Source organism: Physeter macrocephalus, chromosome 15 (assembly GCF_002837175.3).
Source record: "Physeter macrocephalus isolate SW-GA chromosome 15, ASM283717v5, whole genome shotgun sequence".
Lineage (NCBI taxonomy): Eukaryota > Metazoa > Chordata > Mammalia > Artiodactyla > Physeteridae > Physeter > Physeter macrocephalus.
The window spans coordinates 17,993,704-18,011,891 of record NC_041228.1 but is presented as its reverse complement, the minus strand read 5'-3'; the positions used below and the strand labels follow the sequence as shown (position 1 = coordinate 18,011,891).

The window sequence follows — 18,188 nt, the reverse complement described above, 5'->3', positions numbered from 1 at the left end:
CATTATTCACGTCAGGGCCTAGACTCCCACAGGGTCAGAGGTTTGGGCTGCAGCCTCCCTTATTTGGGCTTCTGGAGAAGGGGAGTTACAAGCCTTCCCTATCCCTGCACGCTTTCCATACTCGGATACTACTTTAACTTAACTTCCATGCTGTGCTCATACTTCATACCTTTTGTGAACTTCCCATAAAAAATATTTCAAAGTAAAAAGTGACAAGATATTTCAGATGAATTTGAAAGCAGGTACAAAGGAGAGATCTAAAAGGCCCAAAGACTTCAGGTCAATTTTTGGAATAGACTAAAAGTCATGGAAGAAAAGGCAGGCTGAACTGAGGTTAGCTGTACATACTTTGGGCTATGTTCCAGGAGAGGAGCCCTGCTGACCAGTTGTTCCGTCTATATATACGATAAATATGAGCAGGACCTTGAAAAGCATGTGGGAGGGAGAATATAGGCTGAGCTTAGATATCAGCTGTTCTGAGGAGTTATTTCCCAGTGCTGGGAATAATGCCTAAAGCTCCCACTCTTTATAAGGACTCTTTTTTGGAGAAAGAGGGAGCCACAGGGCTGGACTAGCTCAGCTCCGTTATATAGTGATGGTACATTTGGCAAAATTGTTGCCTACATAACCTGGAAAAGAGAATTTGTACCAAATGAACTCATGGATCTAGTTAAGGTTATTTCCAGACAGAATGCTAAAAAGTGTCAATGAGCCATTTGTTTGTTTATTTGGCTGAATACAGTAAGGTGCAGGACAAGATAGATGAACAAGAGGAGGGACTTTCAGTTTTCCAGCAGCATTTTGAGGAGATACAGCGGGCTTAGAACATTCTGGATTGGAAAATAAAATGTTTTCCCGCTTCTAGTATCTCTAATGGCGAAATATTCTCCAAGTAAGCGATAGCCTCAAGAAAAAGATCAAACCAAAGGTTTAGCAATATGATTCTTTATTAAGACCTTAGAAATGTTTAAAGTAAACTCTCTTAGCAAGACAAAAGGGCTTTTAAGAATCTTCAGGGTGTTGCACCATAGCACTCTGACACCCAAAGTAAAGAGGACCTGTCCTGAAAAGAATTGTGGGTGTGGTTTTCATCTAATAGACTAGACTATAACTTGATACATAGAAAGCCCACAAATTTTATTTTTATTGGAGATGTAATTCACATATTACAAAATTCACCCTTTAGGGTGTATAATTTAGCAGGTTTTAGTATATCCACAAAGTTGTGTAATCATCACCACTGTCTAATTCCATAACATTTTCATCACCCCAGTAGAAATTCCATATCTACTAGCAGTCATTTTCTGTTCACCACTGGCAACCACTAATCTGCTTTCTGTTCTCTGGATTTGCCTATTCTGCACATTTGATGTACGTGGACTAATACAACTTATGGTCTTTTGTGTCTGGTTTCTTTTACTTAGCATGAGGTTTTCACGGTTCATCCATGTTGTAGCATGTATCAACGTTTCACTGTATGAATCTGCCACATTTCGTTTATCCGTTCATCAGCTGATGCACATTTGGGCTGACTCCACTTTTTGGCTGTCATGAACAATGCTACTGTGGAGGTTTATATACAAGTTTTGGCATAGACATATATTTCCAGTTATCTTGGGTACATGCCTAGAAGTGGAATTGTTGGACTATATATTTCAACAGTAACTCTTGTTTAATTTTTTGAGAAAAGGCAGACTGTTTTCCAAAGCAGCTGCACCACTTGACATTTCCACCAGCAGTTCCAATTTCTCCACATCCTTGCTAATACTTATTATTTTTCTTCTGACAAATGATAGGAAATGTGAGGTAATATCTCATAGTGGTTTTGATTTGCATTTCTCTGATAAATAATGTTGTTGAGCATCTTTTCACATGCTTATTGGCCATTTGCATATTTTCTTTGGGCAAATGTCCACCAAATCCTTTTTTAAGGACTTTTAGGTGGGATTATTTCTCTTTTTATCGTTGAGTTATAAGAATTCTTTATATTTTCTGGATTCTAGTCCCTTATCTATGATTTACAAATATTTTCTCCAATTCTGTCCTTCTACTTTATGGTTTTATCTCTTACATTTAAGTCTATGATCCATTTTGAGTTAATTTTTGTGTATGGTGTGAAGAAGGGATCCACCGTCATTCTTTGACATACAGGTATCCAGTTTTACCAGCATAACCTGTTGAAAAGACAGTTCTTTCTCCACTGAATTTTCTTAGCAACAGAAAGTCCATAAAATTTTAAGGAATTTGTATCAAAATGAAAAGAGACTTCTGAGCCACCAAATTTCAGTGGGCATGAAGGAGAATGAGAAAACTGTTCAGTTGCAAACATGGACTATTTTTTTATGGAAAAGAAAGACTTTTCAGAAAGTCAAAGCCAAAAGGCCAAAGGGCAGAGCCAAGAGTAATGGATTAGAGTAGCACCCCCAGGTAGCAGAAATGAACCCTGGTTCACATCCCCTGCCCTGGCAGGGGACAAGTGGTGACATGTGCCCAGCTGGATTTCAGAATTACTATGAACTAGTGATTAGTCCCTTAACAAAGGAAGTGTCTGCTGCAGTTAACCCTGTCCCTGCCTCACCATTGTATGTTGGACGTAGGGATGGCAGTTAAGTTAGGTTTCTTAGGTCACAATATTCTGGATTTTTAAAAGCCACACCCTGAGTCTCATCCCTATCTGGACTGATGAAAATCATGAAATATTGGACTTTATCCCATATTGGGAGGAAATGAGCATATTTTGTATGTAAGAGAAATGAAAATAATTGTGGCCAGAGAGTGGAATGCAGTAGGTTTAACATGGCCACAAAGCTTTGAGCTCCTCCCATCAAGAGATGGAGTCTATCTCCCTCGTCCTTGCATCTGGGCTGGCAGTGTGACTTGCTTTGACTGGTTGAATATGGTATAAATGGCATGGTGTGAGCTAGAACCTAGGCTTTGACCATCTTGCAGCTTCCGGTTTGCTCTTGTAGACCCTTGCCTGAATGTAAGGTAGGCACATAACGGAACTGGTCTAGCCTACTAGATGTTGAGAGGCCATACGAAAGAGAACTGAGGTGACCCAGCAGACAGCCAGACCGGCTGCAAGACAGTGAGTGAGGCATCTTGGACCTTCCAGTCCAACAGAATGCTCCAGCTACATACAGCCTTATTCTGTGAGTGAGCCCAGGCAACCCACAGAATAGTGAGATAATATGCCACTGTGTTCTAAGCCACTAGGTTGAGAGGTGGTTGGTTTTGTGTAAACATTAGGTTCAGTTCATGTTGAAGAATTCGTTGAGAGGCCAGGTGCACGAAGGAAAGTTGCAAAAACTTTACCGATTAAGGCCTTAGTTCGAAGGCCTGACTTGAAGAAGAAAGAAACAGCTTCTTTCTGGACTGGATTTGCCTTTCTCGTGAGACCCAGAAAACTTGCAGAGGAAGCATTTCCTTCACCCCTTGTGCAGGTGAAAATTACAAAGCAGAGACACCGCAATTAATGAGGTGTTGTGAAGGTCTTTCCTGGACTTTCCTTTGAGTTCTTGGGAAGAAATAGACTATATTCATCCAAAGAATTACAGTTGAAAGTTGCTGAAAATATAACTGGCTTTATTTCTTGAAAAGAACAAAGTTTTTTTTCAACATTCCCAGGCGCTGCTCCAAGCTAAGGCAGAATCACAGCCATCAGGCCAAGTGTGAGAGCAGGATGGGCTCTGCCCGCGACTAGAGTCAGGGTTAGAGGCCTTGCCCGCGTGACGCCTGTGCCTTGGGGGGTGGGCTGCGTGTGCATCAGCTCCACTTCTCTTGTGCCCACTGGGCATCCTTAGTTCTCACCGTCCTCCACCTCCGCCCTATTCTTTTTGCTGTGACACTGTCTGAGCAATGTTCTCAGTGTCGAGTCTTATACTCTTAACAATAAACGGCCTTTTTTTATGTCGAAGGAAAAAACCAATGGAGGATAAAAGGCCAAAATACAGGTTCCTACTGCTTTTCTGTTATCAGACAAATGTGTTTCCATACCTTACTTGGACATGGTTTCGTTATTTTAATGAGGTATTAGACTTACTTCCCCTAGTGAAATCTAATTTAGTGTAATTTAGAGGACTGGGTGACATGATAATCAATTTCTGGTCCTATATTCAAATAGTTCTATTATTCAAGATTTTATAAACAAGTTAAAAATATTATTCACTACTATCAGAACATTACTTACCCATAAAAAGAAAACCTTTTTTAAAAGAGGATTTTTAAATGCACATTTAAGAAGTTCATGTAATACAGTGGGTATTACGGTCATACAATCCCTGGCCCCATTTCTCAGCAGTAACTGATAGTAAGAGGCCTTTTTTAAAAAATGTATCCTTGTGGACATTTTTATACAAGTACAAGCATATTTTACACACGCCCATCGCTCCTCAACCGAGCAGACCCAACACCCCTTTTAATGTCCCCTTTGCTGTTCAGGTGAAATTCATAAATACTGGTCTTAGGCCAAATTCCCTAGAAAATGAAACATGAGGCAAGGATTAGGTGCTGGTGCTTTATTTAGGAGGCCCAGTTCCAAGACCTTCACTGAGAGTGAAGACAAGAAGGGGGCAAAAGGCAGCAAAGGCAGGGAAGCTAGGCAGGTAGGTGATGCATGATGACACTGGCTGCTGCTTCATGAAGCCCAGAGAGACACAGCCAGTCACCTAGCAGGTGTGCAGTCACATGGGCTGCCTCTCAGGATATTTGGTACATGGAGGGTCCACAGGAAGGAGGCAGAGGAAGATTCTCTGCTCAGCTCCTTCCTATGATTATCTCCCGTTTGGCTCCACAAAGGTTTAAATAAATCGCCTACAGATCAGGGCTGCTCAGGTCATCACCTTTAGCAGCTGCTCAGGACACCAGTTCTTATGCCCTACAGAGTGGCTTTTCATCCAAGTCTGGCATTAATGACAGAACCCAGAAATGCAGGTATGTCTCTCCTTAGCCTGGCTGCCTGGCAGCAGCCCAGGGGAGAGGTCAGGGGAAGCAGCGTTTCCAGGCAAGCAATGGATTGGCTCTAAGTGGCAGAAACACTTAGGTCAAGCAGAGCTGTCTGTGGTGATGCCTGAAGAAGTTGAATAAGCAGCTGAAAAGTCTGGGAGACCAGACAATCGCATTGAAGGAATCTGAGGAGGTAACACAGGATGTGCCTAGTAGAGTAATCTAACCTACATGCACTCAGAAATTTTTTTTTAATTGATATCCTCTAATTGTAAAGAAGTTTTAGAAAAGATTAACAATAATAAAATAATATGCATTTCAATATGGAGAAGCTGGGGTACTACTACACTGAAAGACAAAATGAAGTAGTCGAATATTTGACTTTTAGTTGGATTCAGCATGAATGAGGCTAGAGCATGATTTATTTAGCTCTATCAACGGTCACGTTGACCTTTTCAGCTTCTTGTTACAAATGTTGCTGCAAAGATGATCTTTATACATTAGTCTTTGTGCACTTCTGTAATATATCTGTAGGACAAATTCCCATAAGTCAAAAGGTACATGTATTTGTAAATTTTTATAGCTATTGCAAAATTGCCCTCCAAATTATTGCCAAATATATACCTACTAATGGGTGTATAAATGCCTGTTTTCCCATCACTTCCCACCACTAAGTATTGTGGAAGCTTTAATCTTGGCCAATTGGTCCTTTACAGATAAAAATGAGGAAGTTTAAATATCCTTTTTAAAGCCATTTTCAGATCATTTTATATTACCTAGGAGCTATAAATGTCTGTTTTCCCATCACTTCCCACCACTAAGTATTGTGGAAGCTTTAATCTTGGCCAATTGGTTCTTTCTTTACAGATAAAAATGAGGAAGTTTAAATATCCTTTTTAAAGCCATTTTCAGATCATTTTATATTACCTAGGAGCCCCCAGCCTTGATTTGTCTTTTATACAGGACAGTCACTTGGAAGAGAGACTGGACTTTTAGTGTTTTCTAGAGTAGAACAGGGTGATGACTAAAATTGACACAGACGTTAAGTTTTGGCTCTACGAGTGTAAGAACTTTCTAACAACTCTAGCCATCCGGCAATGGGATGGCCGGCCTCAGGAGATAAGGAGCCCCCTCCCCATAGCTGAAAATTTTCAATTTCAGGTGGAATGAACAAGTACTGAATTCAGTGGCATATGCTTCAAGGTCAATGTTTCTCAAAACGTAGTACTTGGATTGTAGTGTGTGTGGTGGTGGTACAGATTTTTCCAAAAATTATAATTGGTGTACATTCATTTTTATATGTATACACCATGTTGCTATATTACTAGCAAATTCCATATCCTAAAATATCAATACTAAGGTAGTATTGCTAAAATTATAGGTAAACTTTGAGCAATAACGCACTTGATGACCTCTGAAGTCTCTTCAGAACAGATTCTACAGTTCTAAATCTCAATACTACTAAATTTTCAAATAGTAAAAGACTTCTCAACCCCAGCCTGTTACATTTATTACAAGTAACTTAGACACGAACCAAGTTCTACAGAGAATTTGAGTATTTGGAGCTTGGTGTACAGGTAAAATCCCATGAAAATTTAGTTAAAATGAGAGTTGAAAGCCCTAAGCCCCAGGTAAAGACCCATCCTGGAACTATACACACAAAAACACACAAAAATTGCTAGTGGCATCATCCCCCCACCTCCACCCACTAGCACCTTTCAAGGCCAGTCTTGGAGGCACAGACTAACAGGATGTGTCTTTACACTCCCATATCCCTCTGTGGCTATCAGGAAACCACCAGCCAGCCCACCATATTCAGAGATGGATATTTATTTAATTCATATATCAATTTTACATGATATCCATAGTGCTATAAACATAGGCACATTTTTTTTTTTTAAACTCATGGTACATTCAAAACTTACTCCCTGGGCTTCCCTGGTGGCGCAGTGGTTGAAAGTCCGCCTGCCGATGCGGGGGACGCGGTTTCATGCCCCGGTCCAGGAGGATCCCACCTGCCGCGGAGCCTGTGCATCCGGAGCCTGTGCTCCACAACGGGAGAGGCCACAGCAGTGAGAGGCCCGTGTACCGCAAAAAAAAAAAAAAAAACCAAAAAAACAAACAAAAAAAACTTACTCCCTTACCCCAGTCTACTCCAATCCCCTCAAGATAGAGTATCCAGTATTTGTAACAGGGGCCAGAAAGGCCCTGCTCATTAATTTCAGAAGAACCCTTCTGCCCATTAAGAAGACCTCCTTCTGACTTCAACCAAGGAGGGTCAACAAGCATTTGGATAAAGAAACATGCATTTTTCAGCATTGTAATGCATCAATTGATAGAATTAATGAAATGTCTCTGCCTGTTTTTTTGAATAGGTTTATAGTTTTGTTCCTCCTACTTAATTCAAGTCAGAAAAAAAAATTGATAGCAATCTTCCTGTTGGCTTTCTTTACATTCCAATGGGATGGTTGAAAAATAGGTCACCACGCCAAAGGGCTCACCTAATCACATCTAACAAATGGGCAGCTTCCCACAAAATATAGATGAAGACATCATTCATTGGTGTTCGTTTGCCCCTAAAAGGACAGACATTGTGAGTTTAATAGTTCATCAATTCAAATAAGAAACAGATTGAGCACAGAGGGAACGGGACAAAAACAAACCCGCCAAAATCACTCTGTCGATTTGCTAACCGTACCCACGCACGAGCCAGATGTATGAGTTTGTGTTATTCACGACATTCATAACACACATCAACAAGATCAAATCTACAGTGTAAAGTTATAACCTGTTGAATTCAGAATGAGAAAAAAAACGAGTTATTTAAATGGATTCATCATAGCCACTCTGATATGAAACAATTTAACTTTGAGGAAGAAAAATGATTTATATACACAATTCTTAGTAAAATTTTCTATTTCTTGCTAATAACACATTTTAATTCAGAAAATGCATTAACTTTATTCAAATATATTTTTCTAAAATATAAATATTTAAATTAAACTTTTATAAACACGGAGAATGTAGTTTCTGTTGACCCGCATCCAGATATTAATCAGTCCAAAACTCAAGTGATGAAGAAATAATATTTGTAATTACGGTCATTTTGTCTATAAATATATAATAGGATCTCTGCAACTAAATTATGAGTAATTAACTCACACTTCATGTAGTACTGAGCACCTTAGATTACACATTGTTGAATTAAGCTATTGGCATTAATATATGTATTTTAATATGTTATTTACAATACACAAGTATAATTCTCTTGTATAACAACATTCCAGTGATTTTGAAAATATATAATGAAAGAGAATGTTACAATTTACAACTCATCAAAGCTTTCCTACAATATTCAGGCTGGGACTTCACTCTTTAGCATTTTAAAATAGGAAACAAAACAAAATCAGTGTCCTAAAGCTGTGTTTTCCAAAATGGTTTTTTTGTTTTGTTTTGTTTTGTGTGTATGTGTTTTAACACTAGCTTCACAAGATGCTCCTTTAGAGAGGAGTTCTGTAGGTAAGCGTTAGGAATGGCACACAGGATGCCCCCCCTTGCAGAATCGCAACGTGCAATAGTCTTTGAGGAGGCCTGCAATCATGAAATCTGTTTAACATTTTAAAACTCAGTATTGAAGAAACATTTTTGATGACCAACCCCTTTAATTCCCCCCCGACAAAACACCAGTCAATCAATGCCCCTTGGAACTTGTATTACATGTTACTTGTATTACTTTGGGGAAACACCGATCTAAAATAAAATGCTGATCTAAAGTAAAACTCAAGAAACACATGTATCTGAGTGAATAAAATCACATTCTTTTAAAACAGTTTTACTTTTTAAAGCTCTTTGCACAGGTATTTGCTAAAATACGGTTCTGAAAAATAACACACAAACCTAACCTGGAACATTTGTCTATGTAAAACTATAGGGGAGAGAACGGTTACAAATACAGAAATTCTAGAGCTAATTTTCAAGATTTGAGGAAAGTGACTTTAAAATCAAATAACGGTGTGTTTTCAGTGAATTTGTTTTGAAAGATAAAAGCAGAAGTGTTAAATCAGTAATATGCTATACGATGTCTGAAAATATTCTTGTAGAAAAATATCAGGTAATTATATTCTTTCCCTGGAATTCCAAAAGAGCTGTTGATGGGTTTGATTATGACATTGGCTCTCTATGTAAAACCCAGCATTAACCAGAATCATATAAGGCTGCTCTATTACTTGCTTGAAAATGCATGCATCAAGCACAGGCAGAAGCAAGGGCCAATAAATTGCTCAGTACTTCCAGTGAAAACCACAAAATGGGGAAAATTAGTTAACCCCGCATGAATTATTTTATATATATATATATATATATATATATCTCCACTGACAATCTTTAAAAAAAAATCCATAATTTGCTTTTATAAATAAAGCTATAAGTCATGGCTCTAAGATAGCAGACGTTGGGTATGAGTGTAGTCCCAGAATTAATCATCTTTCACGCACACCACTCTTCAGCAAAGCTTTGCAATTTAAGCAGTCTACTTTGGCTCAGAATCCACCAGCTTACAGCTCGGAACAGTATCTGATGCTTTATTTAATTCCCACTCATCATATGCTAATAAGAACACTTCAGAATCATTCTACATCATTGAAAGATAATTCATTAAGAAAAAGTAACAGCTGTTTCACACTTAAATAAAAGGTGGGTTTCCATTTGAAGTACTTTTCTTTCCTTACCAGCGAAAGTCAACTCAATTAGAAATAGGAAATAAAGCACAATAAAACAAGGGGTCCTTATTACTGGGGTGGGGAGGGGAGAGGTGAAAAATGTCCATTTCTCATCTATATAGCCCTTGCTTACCTGGGTGAACCAGTTGCCTAGAAACTGGTATGATTAAGATCTGCACATGCTGTTCTAATGTTCATGTCCTTGATTGTCATTATTTAAAAGCTATGCTGTGTATTTCCAATCAGCCTCACCTCTTTACCCTTTTACTGTTCTAAAAAAAAAAGTTTTATTCTGATAGTCCTTGTGGAATTTTTCTGAAGGTACCCTTTATAGTTGCTGAAATTGACAGAGGAGTCTGGGACTGTTACACAGGACTCTTGGGATCTAAAGCTGACAGTGGCATGCTACATCTGGTGCATCACTGCAAATGGTGTCTGATATGACACTTTTCAGTGGCATTGCAGCCCTCCCTTTCTCAAACGCAATTCGCTCCTCTGTTCAGGCCACCAACCCCAGCCTTGTAATCTTAGCTGACAGGAAGGAATGAATGATGAAAACAATCGGCTTGGGGCAGGAATGAAGGTCCAGTTGCTGAAATTCAAAAAGAAGAGAACATGAAAGATTTTAAACTGATGCTTGATACAAAATAGTAATTTACATATCAAACAGATCTATGCACTTCCTGCTTTTAAGTGTTAACTGGAGCAATTGTGTTTTTAAATCCTTGCCCCCCAGTGAGATAAAACAATAGCTCTTTGAACTTATTCCTTACATCTCATATATCTTTTTTTCCAAAATAAGTTCTGTGAAATTTATACATACCCATAGCATAAATATCAGTGTTGCCCTTCTTGACTGTCTAACCCATTTATTTTTGGTATCACGATAGTGATATTATTTATGTTGGATTAGGTACAGTATGAGGCAGTACTAAATTTCACATCACAGGCTGAGTCCTGGTTCTAACACGTTTTAGTTGTGTACATAATCTTGGACAAGTCACTGAAAAATTTTCCCAGGCCTATCTAACTCACAGCGGGTAGAGTATTAAAATGAGATACTGTATGTGAAAATTCCTTATAAACCATAAAATGCAGAACCCAGGTTTTGAAGCAGCTGTGTCCTCACTGTCCTATACTCACGGACTGTTGCAATCACCTACATCGCTTGTCTGTTAAGACCGCCTCTAAAGTTTTATCTTTCTCCGTGTGTTCCTACTGGGCTGGAACGTGGTCAGAGCCTAATAGGCTGAATGTTTATCACCTGTGACCTAATTCAGGCGCCTTGAGTGTGTTACTCCCAATTCTCATCCACTGTCCCCAGTTCTGTTCTGATGATGACACTGTTGGGGGATAACAAGCTGATCATAAAATAACATCCAGCAAAGTTAAGTTGTACTTAGCATGAACCAGGTGCTGTGTTAAATATTTTCCATATACTATCTTATTTAATTTTCACAAAATCACTGTGAGGTAGCTATCGTTACTATCTCTATGTTTTATATGGGAAACTAAGATTTGGAGAAGTTATAAAACTTTCTGAGCTCATAGATCTTGCAGTAAAGAGAAAGCATGGACTCAAACGCAGGTCTATCTGATGCCAGAGTCTGGGCTTAATCACCATATTCTATTTCACTAACACAGAATGCAACTTTTAGAAGTAACCGTAAAGATTATCTACTTCAGTCACTGTATTTTATGGATAAAGACTCAGATCCAAAGAAATAAAAGGACTTGCGCAAGACAATTGGCGAGTTAGTTCCACACTCAGAAAGAGAGCAAGGGTCTCCTGACCCTCAATTTATTGCATTTTGTACAGCTCACCTCTGCTCCTTTCCTCCTCCCTGGCACCTGCCTCTGGGGGTTGCGTTAGCGCTAGACCCTGGGGGAGCTGTGTCTGAACTTGAGCTTATCAGGCTAATATACTGGCAGCAAAAAATCAGTCCTTTCTAAGTCTTTCAAGTCAGGTCGTAATTACGGGCAGAAAGGCTGAAATTTAGACATAAGTGATTTTTTCCTCATGGGCAAAAATAGCCTTGAATTTTCAAGCCATGGATAAAACAGGAGACTGCTTCTTGTTCTTTTCCCTGCTGCTAGGGAGTAGTCACCCTTAGGAAAAAGTGCACAGCTGGGTGACGGATAGAACAGCAACTGAACCAGAAGCGTTCTCAGCAAAATGGACTTTCCAACCACTTTCTTCTTTCCAAACTGGTGCTTCAGGCTGAATTTACTGATTGAACACACAAATAAACAACAAAATTCTATAAAATTCTGCGGATCCATTTTAAAGGTTAGAAAAATGACTGGCTGGAAATTGTTCTCAGAAAGTGAGTTCAGATCACCTGTCAGCCACGGGGCACTGACTTCATCATGACTCCTGTGACACCCATAGGAAGAAACCTGATACTGCACTGGGGCTAGTAGTATTGCATGATCTAGGACAGTGGTGCTGAAACTTTGAGATTTCAGCCTCCTATGCTCTTTCAAGTGTGGCCCTGGCCGAGATGGGAGTAGGGAGAGGGAGAATTGTGCAAGGCTAGTAGCTGAGTTAAAATGACTAGATCTTTAAAATTGAGGTTTATCTCTGCATTTTATATATCCCCTGTCCCCATTATCAAGTGTGAGTCAATAGATATTTGTTGACTAGGAAGGACCTAGACAGAGACTAGTTGTTCCAAATCAAGGTCCTGTTTGAAGTTCTACATGCCACAGCTTAAATGAGATGCTATGTCTTCTTGAGAACTATACTTGCTAGAAAGTAGAAGAATGTGCAACTTTCACCCTTCAGTGGAACTAGAGTAACATATTTTTTCACTATGGTAGGCAGTAACGATCACAGGAAATGATGATTTTAAATACATGGGCAATTTGCAATGATATGAGAAGTATAAATGTTATGTTAACTGACAAACTTGCTGATCTTGTTGGACACTTTTTGATATGAGCTCAAAACTTCTGGGTCCTTGTCTGGCCCTCTCTCCACTCAGGTAGAGTTGACCAGTTTTGCTGGGTTTCCTCACTGCCCTCTCCACTCTGCCCCTTCCCACCCCCTCCCCGTCTGTGCTCTCATGCTCTGCTCCTTTGAGACCTCCCAGATTGCCAGGACTGGTGTCTTACATCCCTACATCCCTGACACCTAGCACAAAGCCCAGGTTAGATCAGATGCTTGATACTTTTAAACAGTGAATGGTATATCTTAAAGCTGGTGGGACCTTCTTTGAAAAGAATTTAATGCTGACTTTGTAAAGGATCCTTTCCTTTGATTCAAATATTTCTGTAATATTCCCATGGAAGATGAGACCAAAGTAAAGAACTGTGAAAAAATTGGATCCCCTCACTGTTTTTAAAGGTTCAATTAAGACATGAACCTATAAGTACTTTGTAAATAGTCAAATGCTAAATAAATACAGGCAGCGTTATGTTTGCAGGCCATAATGGGTGTATTGCAAGACAAAATATACGAAACCACACTGTCTAACGAGAAGTGCACTTACAAGCTCTCCATCTTTGCCTCCAAAATCTAAATACAGCATCCTGATTCCATCATCTGAAGACATTTTCAGCTTTTCATAAGGAGCCTGTATGATTGTCTTGGGAAAGACACCCTCCTGTGGTTCAGTGGTAATAGAAAATCCATTCTCATAATGTACGGTCAACCGGCACTCCTGGTTTTTATAGGTGCAAGCTGAGAGAGACAGACGGAGACAGACGTATGAACAATGGAAGTCCATCCATTTTCCCAGGCACTTAAGCTTCTAGTCTCCCCAAACCCAGGGCCCAGCCACCAACTTCTTTCTAAAGTTAAAAATTAATAATCATGCATGAAAATATTCTCCTTAGATTGATTGTGATATTGTAATTTAACTTGCCCTGTGAAACTAAGGGAAATAAACTGAAAGAAATTCCTTTTGCTGGGATTTACTGAATTTTGTCTGGGCCCTAGCCCTTATATGACCATCTGACAACATGTATGTAGGAAGACGGTCCTATGGCCGTCCAATGGCCTTGTATCAAGCTGGAAAAAACTGACATTTGATTTAGAGTAAGCTACCTCTGATCATCGTGAACACACCCACAATCAATCAATCGATCGATTGATCAATCAACGCCACGTCTACCACCTGGTGGAAGAAGCAAGCAATCCCCCAGTGGCATTCCCCAAGTTAACAAAAACACATGTAAGAAGTCGGGAGTGAGTACTGAAAAAATAACCTGATTTTTAATCTTAAAAGAGTTGAATAAAGCTCATTTTATAAACAGAAAGAAGCGCTTTTTGAGTTGCCCTGATGATCTGATTGTCTTGGGTCCTGGAAAAGCTGCTGTTGTAGATCTATGTCAGATGTGGCACCTTCGGTGAAGGATGCTGTTTCCTGCCTCTGTCCAGTGTGGCATTCAGGAGCCTCAGCTGGTGTCCACAAGGTGCCCTCTGATCCAACGGAACCAAAGTAAAACCTTTTGATCAGGTTAGGTGCCAGCATTTCTCTGTGGTCCACCTTGCGCTTAGGAAAACAGACCAGCGCTCTCAGATTATGAGCTGGACGGGGGACTGCCACCTGATTCCAAGTTCCCATTAGGAAGACTTGTGAGTGTTTAAAACCCTTAATCAAAAAGTTCTGGAGGGAATTCCCTGGCGGTCCAGTGGTTAGATTGGATTTTTTTGCCTCACAAAACACCACATTTAACAGGCCCTCGCAAGTCAGTTGGCTCTGGCCTTCATATACCTCTGAAAGCTCTTTGGGGATAGGAGGACATAGGCAGTATTGATTACTCTCTACCATCTTTAGCTCAGCTCAGCTTTATAAACCAAACTGAATTTCACCCCAGCACACTTTAGAAGCAGGACCTTAGCTTAATATTACAGGTGATAAAAGCAAAGCTCGGAGAGGTGAACGTGTCACAACGCAGTGGTTGAGATTTCAAACTTCAAGCTCTTTCCTTGCAGTCTGTCTTGTACAGCCTTCTCACACTCCGGTGCTCAGGATACGGAGGCACGTGGGGAGGGATCTTGGCAAAGAGGCTCTCAGAGTAAGAACTGGGGTGGGGGGAGCCCCTCAGAGTTTGGGGGAAGAAACAGAGTGTCTATCTGCCCACAGAATGAGGTGGCTTTTAATTGGTTAAAACATATACCCCTTCCTTCGACTGACCACAGCCACCTTTCAACTTGTAACAAAGGGTTGATATTTTCCAAAGGTGCATTCTCTAATGAGTCCTGGGAGGAGCCCCTTGGCAAGTCTTAAGTTATCCTCTCAGAAGGGCCCGAGACCGCTGCCACCTGTCCAGTTCAAGGATGACCAAAACATAACATAGACACGGCATAGATGTAGTTATGACTTCCCATCTCGAATCCTCGTTTTTGAAAGTTTTCACTTCTAACATCTGCAGAATATGTGGGCGCCTGAGCTCTAAACATGTTTTTCCCCCTTCCTCTCTATGTTTGAATTTGAAAGCTGTGCCACTGGATGGTTTGAATTAATTGACTGTGGTTACTTTTCATTTTAATTGACCTAAAGTGGTATTCGTGGCCTTTATATAATGTAATCAGTTATCTGAAGACGTTCTTAATCTACACAGGATAAATTGAACCCATTATCAAGTTAATTGAAGCTCTGATTAAAACATAAGCCCCTTCCCCCAACTCTCTGCAGGCATCTTTCCATTTTGAAACTGGGCTGCACCTTTGGCCATTTCCATAATTTCTTCTCTCCCACCACCCAGCTCAGTCCACACAACTCTCTGTTATTCTCCTTTGGCTGGTCTATTAACAGCCTCATTGTTTTCCTGTCAAAGTACAGTTCAGCTTACTGAGAGGAGGATTTTATGAAATTTGTGGAATGTAAACTAAACCAAACCCCTTTGGCCATCTTCATTCTTTTCTAGAACACCCCAGAAGTTGTTGCAAGGCGTCTGGACTTCTCTGCAATTACACGTATAACTTCATTAAATTTAGTTTTCAGGTGACTTGAGCCTTTTCCAACTCTCAGGTTTGAAACTCTAGTTTTTCGTGCCATACAGAGTAGGCCTCAAAAATAAAAACTTCAGTGACACTCCGAGAGACATTTTCAACACTGTTGGAAAATATTGGGGGGTACTAACTAGTTTCAGGATAATTTTTAAAAGACAGTGATTATCTCAGAGATGCTGCAGCAGAAATTCTACAAAACATCTGGTTTTTCATGTTTGCACCAGTAAAGGAAATGTGGAGAAACCCTACTACATGTTGACGTGGGTCCCATCTTTTAGAATCCTCCTGGGTGCTGGAGGAAGTTGCACCCTAGTGCAGTACTGCACACAGAGTGGTCCACGGACCGGCAGTATCAACACTGCCTGGTATCGTACTAGATGCAAATTCTCAGGCCCCGCCCCAGAACTGCTGCGTCACAATCTCTACGGACGGGCATCAGCAATTGGAGGCTTCTGAGGGTACAACTGAAAAACTTTTGTTTTTGTTATTGTTGTTTTCAGTGGGAATAAAGTTTGGAAACACTGAACCTAAGAGGTCTTTTTTTTTTTTTTTTTTTTTAAGGCCAACTTAATTTATTTTAACCTAAAGTAAACACAAAATGTCTTGTTTTTATATGGCATCCCTGCCTGGGTGAAACACTTAATTCAGGCACCTCAAGAGACAGATATTCGTTTAGGATAGAGGAATAGTTCTGCTTCAGAGCAGAGATGGAGAAAGGATTTATATTTCACTTAATTAATTCTTTTTAAAAGAATTTTTTTTTATTGTGGTAAAAGTAACATAATATAAAACATACTATTTTAACCATATTTAACTATTTAACCAGTTCAGTGGCACTAAGTACATTCACATTGTTGTGCGACTCTCACCATCATCCATCTCCCAAATTTTTCACCTTCCTAAATGGAAACTCTGTCCCCATTAAACACTAACCCCCATTCCCCCTCCCCTGCCCACCTCCCAGCCCCCAGCATCTACCAGTGTACTTTCTGACTCTATGAATTTGGCTATTCTACATACCTCGTGTAAGTGGAGTCAAACAGTATTTGTCTGCATCTAATGTATATTGGAGTGCATTTTCAAGGTTAACTTAATATATGTCCTTCAAACAGATTTTACAGTCTTTCCCCCAGCCCCGTGCTATACAGTAGGCCCTCACCAGCCATCTACTTCATACACACTAGTGTACATACGTCAATTGCAATCTCCCAATCCATCCCACCCCCGAACTTGGTGTCCATACATTTGTTCTCTATGTCTCTGTCTCTATTTCTGATTTGCAAATAGGTTCATCTGAACCATTTTTCTAAATTCCACATACATGCATTAATATACGATATTTGTTTTTCTCTTTCTGACTTACTTCACTCTGTATGACAGTTTCTAGGTCCATCCATGTCTCTGTAAATGGCACAATTTCGTTCCCTTTTATGGCTGAGTAATAGTCCATTGTATATATGTGTCACATCTTCTTTATCCATTCCTCTGTTGATGGACATTTAGGTTGCGTCTATGTCCTGGCTATTGTAAATGGTGCTGCTATGAACACTGGGGTGCATATATCTTTTGGAATTACAATTCTCTCAGGATATATGCCCAGGAATGGCATTACTGGGTCATGTGGTAGTTCTATTTTTAGTTTTTTAAGGAACCTCCATACTGTTCTCCATAGTGGCTGTATCAATTTGCATTCCTACCAACAGTGCAAGAGGGTTCCCTTTTCTCCACATCCTCTCCAGCATTTATTGTTTGTAGATTTTTTGATGATGGCCATTCTGACTGGTGTGAGGTGATACCTCATTGTAGTTTTGATTTGCATTTCTCTAATAATTAGTGATGTTGAGCATCTTTTCATGTGCCTCTTGGCCATCTGGATCTCTTCTTTGGAGAAAAGTCTATTTAGGTCTGCCACCCATTGTTTGACTGGGTTCGTTTTTTTGATATTGAGCTGCATGAGCTGTTTGTATATATTGGAGATTAATCCCTTGCCAGTTGCTTCATTTGCAAATATTTTCTCCCATTCTGAGGGTTGTCGTCTCGTCTTGCTTATGGTTTCCTTTGTTGTGCAAAAGCTTTTAAGTTTAATTCGGTGTCATTTGTTTGCTTTTATTTTCATTACTCTAGGAGGTGGATCAAAAAAGATCTTGCTGCGATTTATGTCAAAGGGTGTTCTGCCTATGTTTTCCTCTAAGAGTCTGATAGTGTCTGGACTTACATTTAGGTCTTTAAACCATTTCAAGTTCATTTTTGTGTATGGTGTTAGGGAGTGTTCTAATTTCATTCTTTTACATGTAGCTGTCCAGTTGTCCCAGCACCACTTATTGAAGAGGCTCTCTTTTCTCCATTGTATATTCTTGCCTCCTTCGTCATACATTAGGTGACCATAGGTATGTGGGTTTATCTCTGGGCTTTCTATCCTGTTCCATTGATCTATATTTCTGTTTTTGTGTCCGTACCACACTGTCTTGATTACTGTAGCTTTGTAGTAGAGTCTGAAGTCAGGGAGTCTGATTCTTCCAGCTCCATTTTTCTTTCTCAAGATTGCTTTGGCTATTCGGGGTCTT

General features: G+C 39.9%; 1 protein-coding gene across 1 annotated transcript in view; it reads right to left on the bottom strand.

Annotated features, from left to right (window-relative positions):
* Positions 1 to 5,813: 5,813 nt before the first annotated feature.
* The window catches only part of SNTB1 (syntrophin beta 1), a 246,707-nt gene continuing 234,332 nt past the window's right edge, over positions 5,814 to 18,188 (bottom strand). Inside the window, exons 7-8 of the mRNA XM_024129385.3 lie at positions 13,157 to 13,347; positions 5,814 to 10,254 (exon numbers count right to left, since the gene is read on the bottom strand). Of these exons, the coding sequence (XP_023985153.1) occupies positions 10,162 to 10,254; positions 13,157 to 13,347 (284 nt within the window). The 3' untranslated portion in view covers positions 5,814 to 10,161. The remainder of the gene's footprint in view (positions 10,255 to 13,156; positions 13,348 to 18,188) is intronic.